General features: G+C 32.3%; 1 protein-coding gene across 4 annotated transcripts; it reads right to left on the bottom strand.

Annotated features, from left to right (window-relative positions):
* Window positions 1-826: 826 nt before the first annotated feature.
* Window positions 827-7,937, bottom strand: LOC105156339 (CDP-diacylglycerol--serine O-phosphatidyltransferase 1). 4 transcript variants are annotated; one of them, XM_088877415.1, is made up of 13 exons: window positions 7,459-7,937; window positions 6,180-6,375; window positions 5,835-5,900; window positions 5,662-5,721; window positions 4,584-4,674; window positions 3,994-4,048; window positions 3,750-3,829; window positions 3,526-3,639; window positions 3,334-3,418; window positions 2,948-3,039; window positions 1,506-1,759; window positions 1,309-1,397; window positions 827-1,106 (listed from the first exon to the last, which is right to left on the bottom strand). In XM_088877415.1, exons 2-13 carry the CDS (start codon window positions 6,341-6,343, stop codon window positions 979-981), a joined length of 1,278 nt encoding a protein of 425 aa, XP_088733541.1. In that variant the 5' UTR covers window positions 6,344-6,375; window positions 7,459-7,937; the 3' UTR covers window positions 827-978. The 4 variants fall into 4 exon arrangements, with proteins under 4 accessions (XP_088733541.1, XP_088733540.1, XP_088733539.1 ...); XM_088877414.1 differs by having other exon boundaries at window positions 3,526-3,642; window positions 7,608-7,934; XM_088877413.1 differs by having other exon boundaries at window positions 3,526-3,642; window positions 7,455-7,934.
* Window positions 7,938-19,171: the final 11,234 nt, after the last annotated feature.

Below are 19,171 nucleotides of genomic sequence, written 5' to 3' on the forward strand. Positions count from 1 at the left end.
CAAGTTATCTTCGAAGTAGCACCTGTAGCATGCTTTGTGCTTAAGTATGTTTTTATATTGCACAGTGCTTCACAACCATGCCAAACCAGATTCCCGGAGAAAATGGAACACAGACCCAACATCAAAATTTACAACCAGGTAAGGCAAACCAGAAAGTTTTCTTGCCACAAATGGCAAAGAAATAGTGATGAAAATCACATCAGATTATCTAGTAGATGTGTTCAATTGTGCAGATAAACCCAAAGCACATCCAAATGCACATACAGATTACCAGCTAACTTTTGCGAACATACCTGTACAAAATCTGTACAATTACCTGAATTGCTGCAAGACTTTATTTCCTGTACAGATGCAACCAAGCTCATCTAGAGACGATCAATAAACAAGTTTTTATTCCCAAATATCTTCCCAATTCACACACCGCCATTTTTTTAACAAGTACTGAGTTTGTCGTAATGATTTCATACAGCATCAAAGTCCAAAAGTTTCTAAGTAGACGAGCTTTTAAGTGGACAATGGATATATGTGCCACTGAAATACAAGAAAAAGGTTGGACCATCAAATTCAACAATCCTCTAGAAAGATGCAATGATACTGGACACTTTGCAAACTATAAGCATCTACATCTTAACAAAGCTATTCAGCAAAATTAGTATTGAGAATATGGATCATCACGTATCAAATCGCTTAAAATAGAGAAGGCAGTGCCCCAAAATGTTGACAGAACTCGCCACAAGACGTGCCATGAAAAGATTTTTTTTAATATTATATATAATCAGATTATAGAATAGAGAAAGAAAAGTCATATAACTGGCAACACCTAATATAAAAGAATTGAGCTTCTCTAGATCAATAAATTTGACACAACCTAAAAGAGAGAACATTTACAATTACAAATGTGGTGGGCATTTACAACAAGTTAATTACGCAAAAGAAAAAAAACAAGAATTTCAAGTGTGGGAACTACAAAAAATGAACCTATTGCCTCTTTTTCTTCATTGATCTGTGCAGTTGCCATGACCATGCACCCAAGAAAATCACAAATCCAATCCCAACTGATGTCCAAAATATAACCAACCACCTAGGCATGGCATTGGGGAATAGTCCTGGCAGACACAAACAACATTCAGAGAATCTCTTATGAAAAGTCAAATTTAGGTTTAAATGTTTCAGCCGAGTAGATATCTTATCGAATCAAAACATATGTAGAACATTAAGTAAAAATCTGGAAAATAAGGAAAACATGTCAAACAAAAGCAACTAATGACAACACTAAAAAAGCTGGATAACAGCAGATAGAATACGCACCATGTCCAAACTTGATACAAATGAGAAGTTCCACAATGCAGATAGCAAGCGAAAGCCAACAAAATGCTCCCACCTTTTTTACAATTTTTCTGGAGAAAATAAAGTTATCAGACGAAAGAGGAAAACGAAAAGATAATCCCACGGAATCATCAAAACACTGTATTTGTACCATCAGAAGCCTAGAGTATGGAAAATACCTGTCTTGTAAGTAAGAATTGTACTCGCGAATTGTTGGAATTGCGATAAGCCACCACAAAACCAACCTATATATTATGAGGGGATTCCGAGGAGGAATCCAAAGGCAAAACTTCAGAAAGAACGTATTTAGTTCCACAGTCAAGAAAACAACGCAAAGGCTGAGAACTTGAATAAATCGGAATGGACCGAGAAAAGGGTGCCACTCATCTTTATCCCACCTTGCAGGTGTAAATTGACCAAGTGTTCTTTTCACCTGAAAAGACAAAAGGAAGCAATGAGTTCCTATTACTAGACCACACCAACAGGTACAAGTCCAAAAGTACACTCCTTCCGAAAAGCAAAAATACTCCAGAAAGCAGCCAGAATATAAGCACCTTTTTGTGAAGATACCAAATTTCACCAATTCAAACTGAATCAGGAGAAAAATGAAAACAATATAGAATATATCAGACAATGAGCTGATAGAATATATCAGACAATGAGCTGAAAGCACAAAAATCTCAGTGCATCAGTATTTAGGGAGGTAAGTCTAACATTTAGCAAGGCTAGGACAAATGAGAAAAATCATAATAGTTTTAACCATCTGAAACAGAATCAAGTATGACGTACTCTCCAAAGGTGCTTGCAAATAAACAATCTCCCACTGGACTACAAACCAAAGATTGTATTGTTCATTCATGGCTATAACTGATAGAAGGAAAGGATACAGCTTCAGATTAGTGAATCATTGAAAGAAAAAAAAGTATGCCTCACTAGCATAAGCTGTTCTTAAATTTGGAATACAGACATAAATGAACCCTTCAGTACAGCATGTAAAAATATAAAACACTTTCTCGCTACACTATTGAACATCCCTAGCTCCCAAATTGAATAGAAGTGGAGAACTTTTTGTGAGAAATCAGAAGGTGATTACGTATTGTGTTTATCCCTTAAACTGAAGGTTGCTAATGCCGGTGGCATTTTGAATAAACTTTAAGATATCTTTGGGATCATGAGCATTCAGCCATTGGAAACGGGAGGATGTAGAAAAGAGTCCAAAATTATTTGGCATCTGGGTATGTAGCAGCACTCAGCGGAGCAACTGCTTACATCATATAACACCTAAAAGAAATTTGTTTAGACATAACTCTGCTTGCTTAACAATCATTTACACCCCGAGACTAAATGAACCAACAGGAAGATTCATAGAAAATCCAAGCGACTACACTTTTTAGGAATTTCCTATGCAAACTTCTACTGAACAAATGAAGAACACTCCTTTTAAAGCTTTCAGTAGATGTTTTGAATCTTTTGATTGTGGACAAACATTTTATTACTTGCCACAGCATTGTTACAACACACCGCCCCATTACATCAGCAAAAACAAGCTTAGGTTACGCAAACAGCAGCAAATTAATCAACAAAGCGGAAAAAAGAAAAAATTGTGGCAAAACTGACGTACTTTACTCATGATGTTAGGCTGCCGGCTTATACCAACCCACTCATAAGTTCTACCATCAAAATACCGAACAGTACGCATTCCTGCCCAGATACCTGCAACACAAAGAACAACATATTCATGTTGTTCCAAACCCACCCAAGATAGGATTTCCACAGCAAATTCAGCAAGCAAAATCAAGGAGTGAACAGGACAAGAAGGATTTGGCAAGAGAAGAGAGCAAGAAATGTGATACCCCAGGCAAGGGTCAATATATGATCATAAAAAAAAATTTAAATTTAATGATCCAGGCCAATAACAATATCAACAGTCAACAAGTAAAAATAACTTGTTCATGACATTCATTATCCATGCATCATAACAAGAAAAGAGATGCTCAAAATTCTTACCAAACCAATTGCAGATTAATATATCAAGAATTATGCTATCCCACCAGCATTCATTGAAATTTGGCAACATGTGACGGAATGTAAGCTGAAAACACCAGTAATAAAATCACCTTAGTGAACAGAAGAGATATATCTTTAGCACTTGCTCTTCTTAAAACAGAGTGAAGAAGCATGCAGAAGATAAGAGCTGACCTCCATCAACTCAAAACCAATAGAAAGTACCCACAAAAGTGGCTGATTACGGATCATTATAGCTTTTCCCCACCATCCAAGAATATGTGCCACAACAAACTCATCAAAAAGAGTCTCCTAAGACAAATAAGTTCCAGACTTTCAGCTGCTAGGGCGCTTGTCTATTTATGCCAGATGACATGAACAATGCATACTAAACACTGAGAAATAAAATGGTAACATACATAAACATTCTTAAACCTGCTCCTTGGATGTTCGGGCACGTATATTCGGCAATCAGCACCATATGATCTTTCTGGAAGTTCTGCATCAGAGAAGTTGCATGTAAATAAGAGCAACAATGATCAGAAGATAGGGCGCCAACAATCATCCATCTTGATTAACAAGGATGACCGACGTGCATGGCCTTAGCCAAGACATAGAACCTGCATTATTTGATGGAATAAGTAAAAGGTCCAAAAGCCCTACCAACACCAAGATCAGGATGTAGGAGTTTCATAAACTGCCTTGCATCATCACGCTCCTTGAAATAAGAAAAGTTGAGAAGTGCATCAGAACAAATCTATACAAAGAAACTGATACATACAGGCTTGATGCATGGAGCAATGGACAAATAATTCACTGAAGAACGAAGTACCAATCAGGCTACATACAAATGCACATCGATAATAAAGCACTGTCTTGGAGAATCATACGGTTTAATGCAGCAAAGTGATTCTAAAGATTATCACAATGAATTATGCTATATTACTCGGTTACTTCGTAAAACATCTATAGATGTGAGAAATTAACTGCACCTACAAGAAAGATCAGGGCTCGTTTCACATGCAATTTCTTGCTCACCACTAAGCAAAACTCAGTATGCTGAATTCCATAAACTTATCTGAAAATAGATGTGGTAAGCATTCTAATTTTCTATGGGAAAATATAAATCTATACGTGTCCATGAAAGAATACAAAATAAAATTTTACTTGAAAGTAAACTTGTCTTCTAGAATAAGCAATAAATTGAAGCTGAAATTGGCAAAAGAAACATAAGTGCTTGCTAAGAAACTAACCTGAAAAAGCAGAAATGTTAATGCAACAAGATAAATGACAGCCATTCCGTGTACAACACGCCAAATTGCAGGATGCGGCCGGATAAGTACCCTGAAAACAGATGCAGAAACAGGCTAAGCAAATAGATAAACAAGTCAACAGAGAACTACAAGTTTTGTTGGCATATTCATGAAGTTATTCCATGCATAATCACATATCCCTTAATGATGCAAAACCACTGCTCAAGCAATTCATCTTTGACAGAAACAAATCCCCTGGTGGCCTGCACATACTATCTTTATCTTCCGATAGTCGAAATTAGGCCATGGCACCATTGCAGAATAATTTCAACTTTCATAGGATACAGGGAGGAAACAACTGCACCAAACAGTATTTGAACAATAAGAGCAGCAGATTTTACATACTAATGAAGAGGCAAAAGTATCTTAAATTCACCAATGGTAGCCACCAAATGACTGTTGACAAAATGACCAGAGAAAAGGGAAAACACCACATCTCATGAGAATAGAGATGAAGAAAAAGATTGGATAAATTTCTCCCCTTTCTAGCTAAATTGAGTCCAAAATGCCATTAGCAGATCTTTTTGTTCCTTCACCATTCATAACAAATAAAGTTTGACAAGAAAATGAAAGTCCCCACAAATAATTAAGTTTGTCTCATCCCTAAAAATGTAATCAGCTAAAGTTGAGACAGGTGAAATTCTGAAACATGTTCTTATTTGAGTGTCTAGTTTGCAGAGAAAATAGTTATGGCTCCATTTTGTTCAATGTGAGTGCAAACTACAAAGTACAGGGATGACCTCATAACAGTGGCTTGTCATAATGACAATACCGAACATCACACTCATAAGATTTTATGACTTTTGAGAAGTGATCTTTTGACATCTGGTGAATAGCCAAGCAACTTGAATAGGTTGCTTAGTTCCAGTTGTCCATAACATACTGTTCATTGATCGTGTGACAATTTCCTCAACTTAAAACATGCTAAATCAAAGGAAAGACACATCAGTAAATTTAATTCGCCCAAGAAAGATTAACACATATGACAAGTGGACAAAAAAGGAGGAAAACAACTTACGTGGAAGGAGCTTGTAACAAGCAATAAGCAAGGAAAACAGCAACCATAGCCCATACACCCCTACCAAAGGCATTATGCAACAGAGGTATCGAAGCTTCAATAAGCCCATAAAGGATAAGAAGAAAGGGAAAAAAACCTTTGATATGCAATTTGGTAAGGCTTGTACTACACACCTTTTCACAGAGCTCACAAGATCACTTTCTGAACTACGTTCAGGATCCAGTGCTCCACTTGACCATCTGGGAAGAATTTCAAATAGAAGGTATTAGAATACCGCTGGACATTTCACATATAATTCCACATGTGTTACAGATGCTTCTCATCTGTTGCACTTTATCTTTTCACAAGAATGTGTTTTTGAATGCTAGAAAAGTTGAGTGAAAGCTTACGACAATCAACTTATAAAAGAAAAGGAAGAACTGAGATAATATAAGTCAATTAATCAATCAAATCCATTAATATTTGAGCCCAAAAGCGTATGTATAATAAAGCAAAACACGCTACTAAAATGAACTTACACAAGAAAGCATGCACCAATTAGTAATAATGTAATTGTACGAGGCTTGTACGCCCATGCGGTCCAAGGATCAAACTCATCTTCACTGCTTGATGTGCTCAAGTCACCATTTTGATACGCAACACGATCCTTCCGTCTAGCTCTCCGATTACCATTATGTTCCATAGCCTAGATTATCAGATATCCAAGATTTCTGACTGTGAGAAAGAGATGAAACAAATGAGAACGTCTATAACCTTGAAGGGCATCATTACTAGATAGAACACATTAGAACTTATCCCTTGTAAAGAAGAAGCAACAGTGCAAATAATATACCAGAGCAAAAACTAATTTGAGCTCATTAAAAGTGCTCTAAAAGGCAACTCAACAAGAAGAGAAATCACAGAAAAAAATCACATAAAAATGAACAGCATTTATAGTATATGAACTGAATTTTCCACACCATAAAATAACTCACACTAACGTCAAAGCTCAAATTGTTTATCAGGCTCTACCATCATTCCAGATTGTAATACCAACTAAAAGCAACACAAAGCGTAACAAAATCCAAAATCAGCAGAATATAGAAACTGACAGTAGGAAATTATTTGTATCCAAATGATCCCAGTAAAAGTCCACCTCGCCAAATATGCGAAAACTAAGCAAAAGAATTCTTAGATCAAATCAGTAACAGTGGACAAACCGAAGTAACTCAAAGCCCAAAATAACAGAAGCTTCAAAATTCTTTGTAATATCATTCAAACTTTCACCAAAATCTAATTCACAAAATGGCGATACCAAGCATCATCCACAACCTTACAGCTTCACAACCTTGAATAAACTTCTCTAATCCATAAGCAGTAAAAAGTACCGCTCTGAACAGTACCAAGTCTGTGTTGAATTAACAAGTCTTAACCAACAAGATTAAAATTAATAAACAATAAATCAAGGGCAGTAATTGCCAGAACTAAATATGAACCAAACATGACTCGGAAAAGTCATTCCGCCCATGCAAAGAAAAAGTAGCAAAAACCACCACCTCCAAAATGAAGCGCCAATTGAAGAGTTCAAAGTCTTTTCAAATTGGAACTCGACCAATTCGCCAAAATAACATGGACCCAGCATCCACAAACTCTAAAGAGTACGTCAAGTGCATGCGAAATCACAATATGTCCGAAAAGATCAACAAATAAAAACAGCGGAACACAGAAGTATTCACAGCCAGAGTAACCAGTAATAACGTGAAAACCAATTCACACATACACACAAGTGTCATCAAATTATATCTTTTCCTTACTCACGTAGAGGAAACACTGATAAGCGATCCCCAAGCCGCAAGATTCCGCGGTACAAGTGCCTTAGCAATCAGATCAAATACGGGAGAGGGCTATCGAGATTTGAGAGAAAACAGAAGAAGAATACTGGTTGATATTACAAAACGATAACTCACTCCAGAAGAATAACTGCGTCTGCGTGCGTTCTTGAATGAAATCAACACGTGTAAATGTGCGTCTGCATATATCTACAGAAGTCAGCAAAAATTCCTGCAGATGGAGAAAAAGGGAGGGAAAAGAGAAGGTCCCCTTTATATTTCAATGGCATCAGGCGGTGAAAAGGCGGTCATGTGTTAAAATAGTACGGCGGTCAAAGAGAAAACTGCAGAGAGAAAGAGATAGAGAGAGAGAGAAACAAAAGGGAGACTCTGAAAATTTGGGGCTATCAACTTTTCTTTAAAGGGTTTTGTAGTGTAATCAATTAAACCCCTGGGGGGGTTTTGGGGTGGGGTGTTGGGGGGGTGGGGTGGGGGGTGCCAGTACAATACCAGGCTGCTCTCTGGTGACGATGGCGATGAAATAGACTAGAGTGGGGATATTCGATAATTTCAGAGGAATACATTAATGTGCGCCCATCTATATCTATTCGCCTTAATTGTCACCCACAAAGGTACAACACGGCCATGCTGGTTATTAAGAAATGACGCTTTTACCCTTTATTTGTTTCCTTATTTATTTTTTCCTTTTCGTTTAATAATGCGTTTGGAATTATGGATTTGGATTCAAAGAAAGTATTTGGAGAAAAAAATTTAAATGACGATATTTAAAAAGAATTTAGAATTTATCAATATTCAATTAAACATAACTTGAAATTAAATTCTTTAAATTTAGACTTATCCAAATAAATTCAAATAATTTGTTTATTCATCGAATATAAACACCATTATTGAACCAAAGTAAGGAATATTAATGATCTTACAAAAAAAATTCTCAAATTTTAAGAGATATAAAAAAGAGGTAAGAATAATGAAGAGAAAACGTATTCACTGTATATTTTTAACTTTAAAATACAAAAACTTTCACATAAAGGAGGGATGTCCGGATATATGAATTATCAAAGGCATTCTTTTTTTGTTATGCTAAAAATATTACAAAAAATTTGCTGAAATGCTTGAGAGTTGTGAGGAGTGTGCGAAAGACACTCGAAGATGAGTTCTGTCTTACCTTTTCTAATTGTGCCTATTTATAAAATTCTAATGAACTTGTGCGGATTTGATGGTTTTTGAACACATGATTGAATTTGCTGAAATTTGTTGGTGACTGTCAATTATTTTTTATAATAATTCACGTTAATAGAGAAGTACAGTTTAATAGTGATTATCATTCCTTCATTGAGGATACAATTATCAAAACAAATTTTCCAACCCTATTGTGATTCTTGATTTTGGGGAAATTTACATCCAACTCCCCTAAATTTTGAATTTTTGCAAGAGCCCACCTTTTAGTTTTATTTTATCATCATAATTAAAATGAAATCTTCTTTAAAGACAATCACATGCTTGGTAGGTTATTGGAGTACAACACTTAATTTAATATCATATCTATTAGGTGGAATTTGGTGGTTATTAATATTATTGGTGCTATGATTTTGATTCTATTAAGATGCTTAATCAATATTAATAATATGTATTATGTGCATAATTGTAGCTTCATATTCTGCTACATTATTTAATAATTATTCATATTTTTTTATCTATATTTTCTATTATACGCGATAAAATATAAGTATATTATTTATTTTACAAAAGATGATTGAATACATAGTGATATAATTTCATAAAGTATGAAGGAATTTTTAGTCAAATTTTTTTTATCAATGTTAACTTGCAGCAATAACAAACGTTTAGAGGATTTGAATTTTCTTTTTATTTTTTGCAGTTCAAATATAATTCGTTGATATTCAAATTAAGTTCAATCCCACATAAATTATTATCTTTCATGAAAATTACTTTTGTGGACCAAATTTATCGAATGCCTTATTCCCTTAAGCTCAAATGTGTATTCTAGCAATTTTCGGGGGACAAATCAATAATTTGGATAAAAATTCTCTTACGAGAGGTTTCGTGTTCAAAATCTTGAGTGCGTGTGTTTTGGGTGCATGAGTGTTAAAAAAATAAAAATAAAATAAAAGAAAAAAAATAGTGGACCATGGGCAAAAAATACAGGACTCAATGTGCAAATTATGTAATTAGGGTTTTCCCAGAACCTGAACCACTACAGGCATTTTGTTGTCTATGCTAATAATTTTGCTTCCATTTTATGGTGATAAAAGAAATTACATTTTTATACTCTTATGTTGACAAAATTAAGTTTACACCACTATAGTAATAGATTAACATACATCTATACAAATATATATAAGAAATGTCATTTATATTTACAAATGACAGCTAGTGGCATCACTGCACCAATTTTTAAATATGATAGTTATACCCCTAATTAATTATTTTTAAAAATCAACAGTAATTATTTTTTTTTTTAATAAAAGTGACTCCTTATCAATATAACATCACTAAGCAAATTCTTTTATTGTGTCGACAATATCTTAAATTAATTTTCTTTTGTTACTTTCTTTTTTTAAAAAAAAATATTTGTTAAGTTATATATTTTATTTCTATGGTATATATCTCACTTTGTATGAGTTATTGTAATTTGTTACTGTTATTAGTCCTATTGATATATTTATTGAATCGACGTATTACTAAAAAAAAAATAATAACCCAACCAATAATATATTTTGTACAAATGAAGATAAATGGTCTTTCTATCTTTATTCTTTAATAGTCACGAGTTATTACAACAATCAAATACTCAAACTTAAAGACCAATTCAGTATATCGATAATATATTCAGACAAGACAATATATATATACACTATAGAATTAATCAATGCCTATATTTATGGGACTCGAACCCACAAATATATATTTTGATTGTAGAATTTCAATCTTATCAATCAAATAAGACCTTGTTGGCTATCTTTATCTTCTTCATTCAAAATAATTAGGATAAATTACAACGAGACTTTCCCTAATATTTGTCATAACTACAAATACCTTCTCGTTGTTGAAAATTTATAAATATCTCATGGAATTACTAAACGTCTAGCAAGTGCCTCCTATAATGAACTGTCACGAGAAAATATTTATACATTTATAATTTTTTAAACAACAAAAAAATAACTATAATTATGACAAATTTAAGAATATTGGTAGAAATTCACCCAAACAATTACTTTAAAAGGCTTGGTAAAATGAATGAAAGAAATAGAACATAAAATTCGTTAATTTAAAATCAATTCACACATGAGAAAGAGACAAATGTGGTTGGTTTGGGTCAAAAATTGCAACTCTTTAAAACATTATCATCTTGAGAAAAAAAGAGGAAAGAATGGAATAAGTCCCAACACTCAATCTTTATTGCAAAATGGGCCCAAAAATATTTATAAAACTAAAAAAAGGCATGTGAAATGATAACACAATTAAAGCAATGATCCAAAATCATCCTAGAGATTCCAGGCAGCAGCATAAGACAATTTTTATTCAGCAACCCATCAAAATCTTGTGCCCACTTTAATCATAAGCCTACATGTTCCCTTTTTCTTTTAATATATATATATATATATATATATACGGCATTAGGTCAAGATATTAATTAAATAATTTATTGTATTTTTTAGCAGTAATCAAATTATATCTAATAATAAATTATGAAATTTTATAGAAAAAAATATAATTTTTTTATATAATTAGGTATGATAATTTTAGTCCTGTTCAAATTAAAAATCACAATTTGATCCTGTAATTCTAGTCAATTTGGCCAGTTGGGGCATAAAAATTCCACACTATCAATCATGTCAACACCTAAATTGGGGCTTCTGACGAATTTGATGACATGAAAATCTATTTTTTGTAAAAAAAGATGATTTGGCAAAAGAAAATAACCACTTGATGATATGACAAATTTTTTAAGTTGTAATTTTCTATTTGCCAAATCATTTTCTTTAAAAAAAAAAAAAAAGTTGGACTGCTATGTCATTAATTTTCTGGAAGTCTCAATGGACATAATTGATGACGTTGAATTTTTTGGTTAAATTGGCCGAAAAGGACTAAAATTGCCACAACTTTTAAAGTTACAGGACCAAATTGTGAATTTTAATTTGAACAGAATTAAAATTGTCATCCAAACTTACAGGAATAAAATTATATTTTTTTTTAATTATAATAAATTCATAATATGACGTAAATGTATATATTTGATAAGATTTTAACTCATAATATCGTACTTGTAAAATTATAATAAGATTTCATTTTTATCGTTAAATTGAAGTTCTGATTCAGATCATATTTATCTATTAATCTATATATTTAAAAAAATATTTTATGCATATGATGAATATATATAAATAAAATACGATACAATATTTATAATAAAAAAAAAATTGAAATTGCGAGCGGAAGTGTCCAAAAAAGATTGAAATAATGGATTTGATGAGTGTAGATATCGTTGAAAGTGAGTGTAATCATTTTAACTCGATCTCCAATATATAGACTTTGGCCAAAATAATCGGACAAGATAATTATGATTATTAATCATGGAATAACTTTAGCCCATGTGGTCTTAAGCACGGAGATGGTTGACCAACCACAAGGACTAATTAAAAACTAATGACAAATTATATCCACAGTTCTTGAAATTAGATTTAATTTTTTTAAAATAAAAATGATGAACTATTATTTTTAAAATAAATTAATTATAATCATCAATATCGAATATTTATACTTATCAGCAATCAATACCTATAACAATCATATATTAATTATCAATATCATATACTATATACAATCAACAATATCCCACACATTAAAGAAGAACATGCCTACTATTAAAGTAGAATAATATCTTACACATTGATAGGGTTCGAACCCATGACATTAAAGTCATAGGGCCTCAGCTTCGCTAATTGAATTAGGCATAATTACACAAATAATTCTTACCCTTTATAAAATTGTAAGTACATTCTTGAGGTTGTAACTGCAATTATAAGTATATCCCTATATTCAAGGCAAAATTTTACAAGTACACCCCCTTAGAGCGGTATGCTTATTACTTTGTGAATTACATAGAGTGTTTGTATAATTAAATATAATTTTAAAGAAGTGTCAAAGCAATTTACTCTAAAAGTAAATAATTGGTATTGAAAATTATCCTACAATGATTGCGAAGATTAATTTAAAAAATACATCGAAGAGGGCCAAAATAAATGATCTTACATATAACGCAATATTGCTACATCAGTATTGCTCACTTTGTGCTAACGAAGTCTTACTTGTTCGGTTAGGTCAAGGTTGTGAGTTCAGATCCCATGAATATAGATACATGTCTGGTTTGTTGTTTCTTTGTCTCATTTAAATATATTCACTAATTTAAATTATTAACGCGTTGAGTCAAATTTTTAATATTAGAAAATAAGAGTCATTTCGAAATATTTTGATAATTAGAAATAGGCAAATTCGATTTGAGACGGGGGGAATATTTCGTAAGAGTAATAATGAGTTTAGGGCAAAAACATGAAACGCCCATGAATGGTTTGTAGTAACATAAAATAGTAAAGGCAAAAGAGGATGGAAAAATATGAGAGAATCCCCATCCGCAAAATTTCCCAACTATATTAGACAATGTTAGAGGTGCACTTTTCTAATAAGGCCATTTGATTGACTAAAATTGGACATTTTTTAACTTTGTAAATTGTATCTGTTCACGTACTATAATTCATAAATGCCCAACAGATTTAGGAAATTCAAAAAAAAATAAAATAATCAAACTTTGTTCACCATATATCTCAACGAAATAAGAGAATTAGCATTTTTCGTCTCATAATTTTGGGTTTTTTTATTTTTTGTCCTATTGATACGAAATTCTTACTTTTCGTCCTATAACTTTTGAAAAGTAGTAAAGCCACGCGATTGTTAAGTTTGCATGGGATCAAAAGTGAGAATTTTGAATGAGACCAAAAGTGTAAAGGCCCTAACAGCCATGTACTAATCAAGTGACATTTTTTGTGAAACTATCTAACATAAAGGTGACGTGAGACAAAAGTACCGTTTTTAGAAGTTATGTGACAAAAGTAAAAATTATAGCCAATGGGATCAAAAGTAGAAAAATTTTAAGTTACGGAATGAAAATTGTTATTTTCCTACAAGAATACATGAAAAGAGTATTATACTTATCATTAGTGTAGATCTTAAGAAAATAATTAATTATGACGAGTTCAGTTTAAAGAGCAAAAACTTTTCAGTAAACAGAAGTGGACGTTAAGCATCCGATGATGCAAGAACAATTAGGCCCCATTTACTTTGATGTATAAGTCTGTATAAGAAAATTAGAATAGATTAGTACAATTATTATTTTATTATATGGGGGTTTGGTATAAAATCAAAGTCTTGTATTAATTATTATTACATCTGAATAACTAATACCACTTAGGGAGGTGGTATAAAATTAGTCACAAAGTTGCACCAAATGTGAATGACCATTGTATCCTTAAAATTTGAATTCTTAATAATAATAATAATTATTATTAACAAATTGATATAAACAATAACAACCCATTGGTATGTAATTTAAGATATTGAGACAATGTTAGAAGTACACTTTCTAAATATGATGAACTGATTGACTAAAACTGGACAGCTTTAAATTCTCCAAACTGTATCTATTCACGTACTAAACAAGAACAATAAATGCTACCTAACAAACAGAATGTGGGCATTAAAAATTGGATGATCCCATATGATAAGACCAAACCACAACAATTACCCAATTAATGTTGTTACATTGTCCCCACAGGACAACATTTCCAACCCCATAATGTTGTTCACATTTTGACCAAACTTCTTATCTATAAACTATTTTCAAATTTTCAAATATCACAAATCTATTCTCCATAATCAACTTGTTTTTCTTTTCTTGATATAGAAAATTTTTGAACCACTTTGACTCTGATCATTATCACTGATTAAACATGTTTTTAGGACTTCAATCACATTTTTAAAGGTATTTATAAATTACCCATCAATACAGTCCTCATACCGATAAATGAAGTCGGATACACATCCATTTGATTGAAACTGATTCATTTTTACTAACTGAACCAAGGGGAATTACCCAAAATCAACTTGTGTTATAGAATAGCTTTGGGGCATTACATCATAGGAAAAATTATAATTTTAGTTTTGTAATTTAGAATGGTCAGTGGTGGCATTTTTTGCCATTACAAATTGATTTTTGCAAGTCAGTCTTGTAATTTTGTAATTTTAGTTATTTTCGACCAATTTAACTGAAAAATAGCATACAACTTGCACACGATCTAATTAAGCTATAATTTAATTTTATAAACTAATTCATGTAGGACCAAAAATATCAACCCTCTAAACTACAAAACTAGAAATGATAACCCCCAAATTATGACTAAAATTGCAATATAATTGGGTCATGTACAAACTCATGCAAATTTTTTTTGCTAAATTGACTAGAAAAAATTAAAATTATCAAAATTATAAAATTACAAGACTAAATTATAAAAATCAATTATTACATAAACAAAAATACTACATATAAATTACACAACTAAAATTATATTTTTCGACATTATCACACGTTATGGTTTCTTATGCCCCAACGATCCTCAAATTTTTAAGAAATTTTCTTTTTTTAGAAAAAGGTGAATAAAAAAAGAGGGGTCGCTCTAAAGTTTAGTGTCAATTCAGTTGAAAATGTGAGACTAACTTTAGGGTATGTTGCTAGCTGTGATTTTGACATTAATGGTGACCATACCAACACCCCACCGAACACATACACACTGTAATGACAAATCTTGTGTCATTGCATTGTTGGATTAGGTGGATGATGTGCCCTTTTTTACCTAGTGATGCTAACGTCACACACGCAGTATTCGGACATTATGTTAAATTAATTTGAAATCTCCAAAAGTCAGAAAATTATTACGCAGTGTAAAAATTCTTGAGATTTTTTATTTTTAATTTTTAGAGATATAAATTTGAACAGTAATTGATGTTAGACAATATTGACTCTCATTTTATGTTGGTATTAGGGGAAAAACAAAATTTATTTGACTTATATAAACTCATTGTTTATTTCATGTAGCGTCAAAAAAATTTTATTGCAATATGCGAATTAACGTTAGAGCAACATTGTTGAATCAATCTTTTGAAATTTATATTAAGAAAGAAATATACTTTTTCGCTGCGGTGAATAATTAATTTTAGTATTTATAGTGAAAATTAAATATGATAATGTGTGGAAGAAAAAAAAAATGAAAAAGAGGGGAGAGTCAAGGCAAGAAATTGTTTATTTAGGAGGAATGAGGACAGGGAAGGAGCAAGACCTTCCCGAGCTGTCTGGAACTCATATGGTCAGATTCGATTTCTCTCAACATTATTTACCTAATCAATTGCATGATTCCGACAGCCAGATCAATGTCGTATTTCGAGGACATTTACTATCTTTTTTTTTATTATTTTAATTTAAAATTTTCTTCTCAATATAATAGTAGTATGAGGAGTGGTCCATCAAACTTGATTTGACATCTTATACAATAATTTTTTTCTTCCCCGAAAAAGACAATTTAATAGTTCAGATACAAGACTTTCTTATGATAAGTCCTTCATTCAAATCTTGCCTATATAAGTGTGTTGAGTGCGTGAATATTTTTTTAAAAAACAAATTCTTTATAAAGAAATTAGTAATACAAAATGCCAATCGGTGTTGGGGGGGTTGATGTTGATCATGGGCCATTGGATCTTGGTTCATGTTGTATTAATCTTGGGCCATCTTGTACTCAGTTCGGATCCAACGAAAGTACCATCATGCACCATGTTGTTGCAACTCAGATTGCCCAAAACCCAGATGAAACGATTTTGAGCTTATCCGTTGTGTTTTCTTCATCCTCACAAAAGTTTAAAATCCAAACACAGCATAATAAGAGATAACAAGGGGATTTTTGGTTAAAAGTTGTCAATGATTAGGACATAGACGTGCTGTGCAGGATCATGGAAAGGAATCATAAGTGTAAGAAAATAACAAAGTTACAGTAGCAGCACATGTTCTCAATTCACACTAGCATCCATACATATATATTAAAGTGAACATTACTCCAAAATGGTATAGTGTGCCTTCAACTTCACTAACTAAACCTTTTACATGCTAAAATCTGGATGTCGTTGGACGACTCATTATTATTGTTGTTCAAGCACTACATAGTTTAGATCGAGGGGGAAACGAAAAAGGCGAGGGCCTCTGCAGTCGAGTGTCGATCGCAAACTCAGCAACTGAAAAACAAGGCAAAAACATCACCAGTACAGTAAACACGGCATTTGTGCACTTAATATGTGTAGCCCTTGACAAACATTCCCTTCTTAGCCTCATCGCTCTCGCCCTCGGCTGAGTACTTCCCGAGCTGTGCCAAGGAATTGGCCTTTGCACGAGGTTGATTCATTGCGTTGAGGTTCAGTGTTGCCTCCAATTCAGATTGTTCGCCAGACAAGAACTAAAACAAAAACAAAATGGGGGTTATTTGAATGAACATAGATATTCTGAATGAATTCACCTAAACAAACGACGTGAGGGATTACGACTAAGAGTAACAAAGTGGACTGTGTTGACAATGTTGAACTCCCTTCCGTCAGTTTTTACTCAAGTGTGCTTTTAATAGGCAACAATACTTCCTTGATGAAAGTAACTCCGATTATAACTAGGCCTCCCATAGAACGAAAAGCTATATAGTTGCGGAATTAAAATTTTGTTCTGCCAAACCTAAAGCAACAGCAAGCGGAATGTGAACATAATTAATATTGGGTAGAGTTTTATCCAAAAAATGTTAAAAAAGGTTGCAACGTTTGTCCTAGTTTGGTTTTTCCGTCAATACTTAATGAAAATAGGCAAACTCCCGTTAATTGACTCAACTACCTCTTAAACATCCCTCACTTACAGCAACAGTAAAAATGAGGCAGGTGAGTCAACTAACAGGAGTTTGCCTATTTTCGCTGAATGTTGATGGAAAAACCAAATTGAAAACAAAGGTTGCAACTGTTTTTAACGTGTTGGGACCAAAAAGGTATCGATCTTTTTTTGTGGGACCAAAAATGAAATTTAGCCTTTGTGTTGGGTTATACAAATCTGGAAAAAAGTTTTAAATCATGATCGCATCCTCAGAGACAAATAGGTTCCATTTTATTAACTAAGTCCAACCTAATCGAGGGTTCGATCAATCGAAATTTCAGTACATTGAAATTGTATCAAAAAATGAAAAATATCTTTAATATATAATATTAATTTGTTAGTTATAAATTATTTGTTACTCAATTAAGTATAATAAATGATGTATGTATTAGTTATAAAATTATTTTTCTATAAATATATATTAACATATTTAATATTTATATACTATTTTTTATTATATTTATATATCTTTATAATATAATATGATATATATATTTAAGTTTGGCACAGTATAAGCCTACAAATCTTTGGCCGTCTCTTTCTCCTTTCCTTCGCTTTAGTAGCGAGTGCTACTAGATCTGGTGGGACTTGGATATGATAATATGCTTTTGCTCCTGACAGTTAAGCTAACGTAAATACTTCATTTAGACTCTGAGGTAAGTGGGGATGGAGTCCATTCGTCCTTTGGTAGGCATCGATAATCTATAGCGTGGAGTATCCTTACACCTATTCATTCGGTTCTCACATTTACTCTCTTTGTGTAGGGTAACAACGGCACGACAAGATCATTTCAGCACCTCTATTCAAAGGAAGATTAAGCAATATTTCAAGAGGTGGTGTCTGTAGCCTACTGATTGAATTCTTATACTTTTACTTTTCTGCCGATATTTCAACAAAAATGAAATTAAACTATAAAAAGTATTCTATATACGTTCAATTTTGCTGATTATTCATTTATTCTCCCTCACTACAATCAATAGAAAGCCCATCAAGTGGTTTCTTCAATCAATATGGGCCTTCCGCCGCAGATTATGTAATAGAGAGCTATGACATACTTCTATTTTTGTCGGTAATGGGTTGGATCGAAATATTCGGATCCGGATCCAATTCCATCGGGTTAAATTTGATAAATTGAATCGGATAATTTTAGAAATTTTTGTTCTCAAGTTATCCAGAACTTGATTCAAATTGGGTAGAGAAAAGTACGGGATCGAATTAGTCAAGTACCCGATTTTATTTCAAAATTAATAAAAAAAGTTATATACATATATTTTAAAAAAATTATTTATTGTTACTAGTAAAGAAAATTATTTATGAGTTATGATCTATTTATCAAGTCACTGATACTATGATTTGAATTATGATGTTATACTTTTTTCGAACATTAATAAGTTGGTATCAGAATTTGGTACTACATTTTTGCATAATGTTTTAAAAAAATAAAGTCATACAATGCATATAAATTATAATTTATAAATAGAAAAAACAAGTTTCTAAATATTTTTTTACCATTATTTTTCTTCACAACAAGATCAAATACACTATTATTGTATACAAAGAGAAAAAATCAAACCAAAAAAAAAAAAATCATGTGAATTTCTATCGGCACAACCATCAAGCATGTGTGTATCTCAATCCCTGTCAATATATTTGTCTTGTA

The sequence above is a fragment of the Sesamum indicum genome, linkage group LG2 (assembly GCF_026168435.1).
Source record: "Sesamum indicum cultivar Baizhima isolate 11 linkage group LG2, ASM2616843v1, whole genome shotgun sequence".
Taxonomy (NCBI): Eukaryota; Viridiplantae; Streptophyta; class Magnoliopsida; order Lamiales; family Pedaliaceae; genus Sesamum; species Sesamum indicum.

Bases quoted from the DNA above. Each gene is read 5' to 3' on its own strand.
- LOC105156339 (XM_088877414.1), bottom strand. From the start codon at position 6,343: ATGGAACATAATGGTAATCGGAGAGCTAGACGGAAGGATCGTGTTGCG. The intron at 3,419-3,525 runs GTCAGCTCTTAT...TGGTGTTTTCAG, and splicing joins TTGGTTTTGAGTTGATGGAG to CTTACATTCCGTCACATGTT. The intron at 1,398-1,505 runs GTATTTTCCATA...TATTTTCTCCAG, and splicing joins AATTCTTACTTACAAGACAG to AAAAATTGTAAAAAAGGTGG.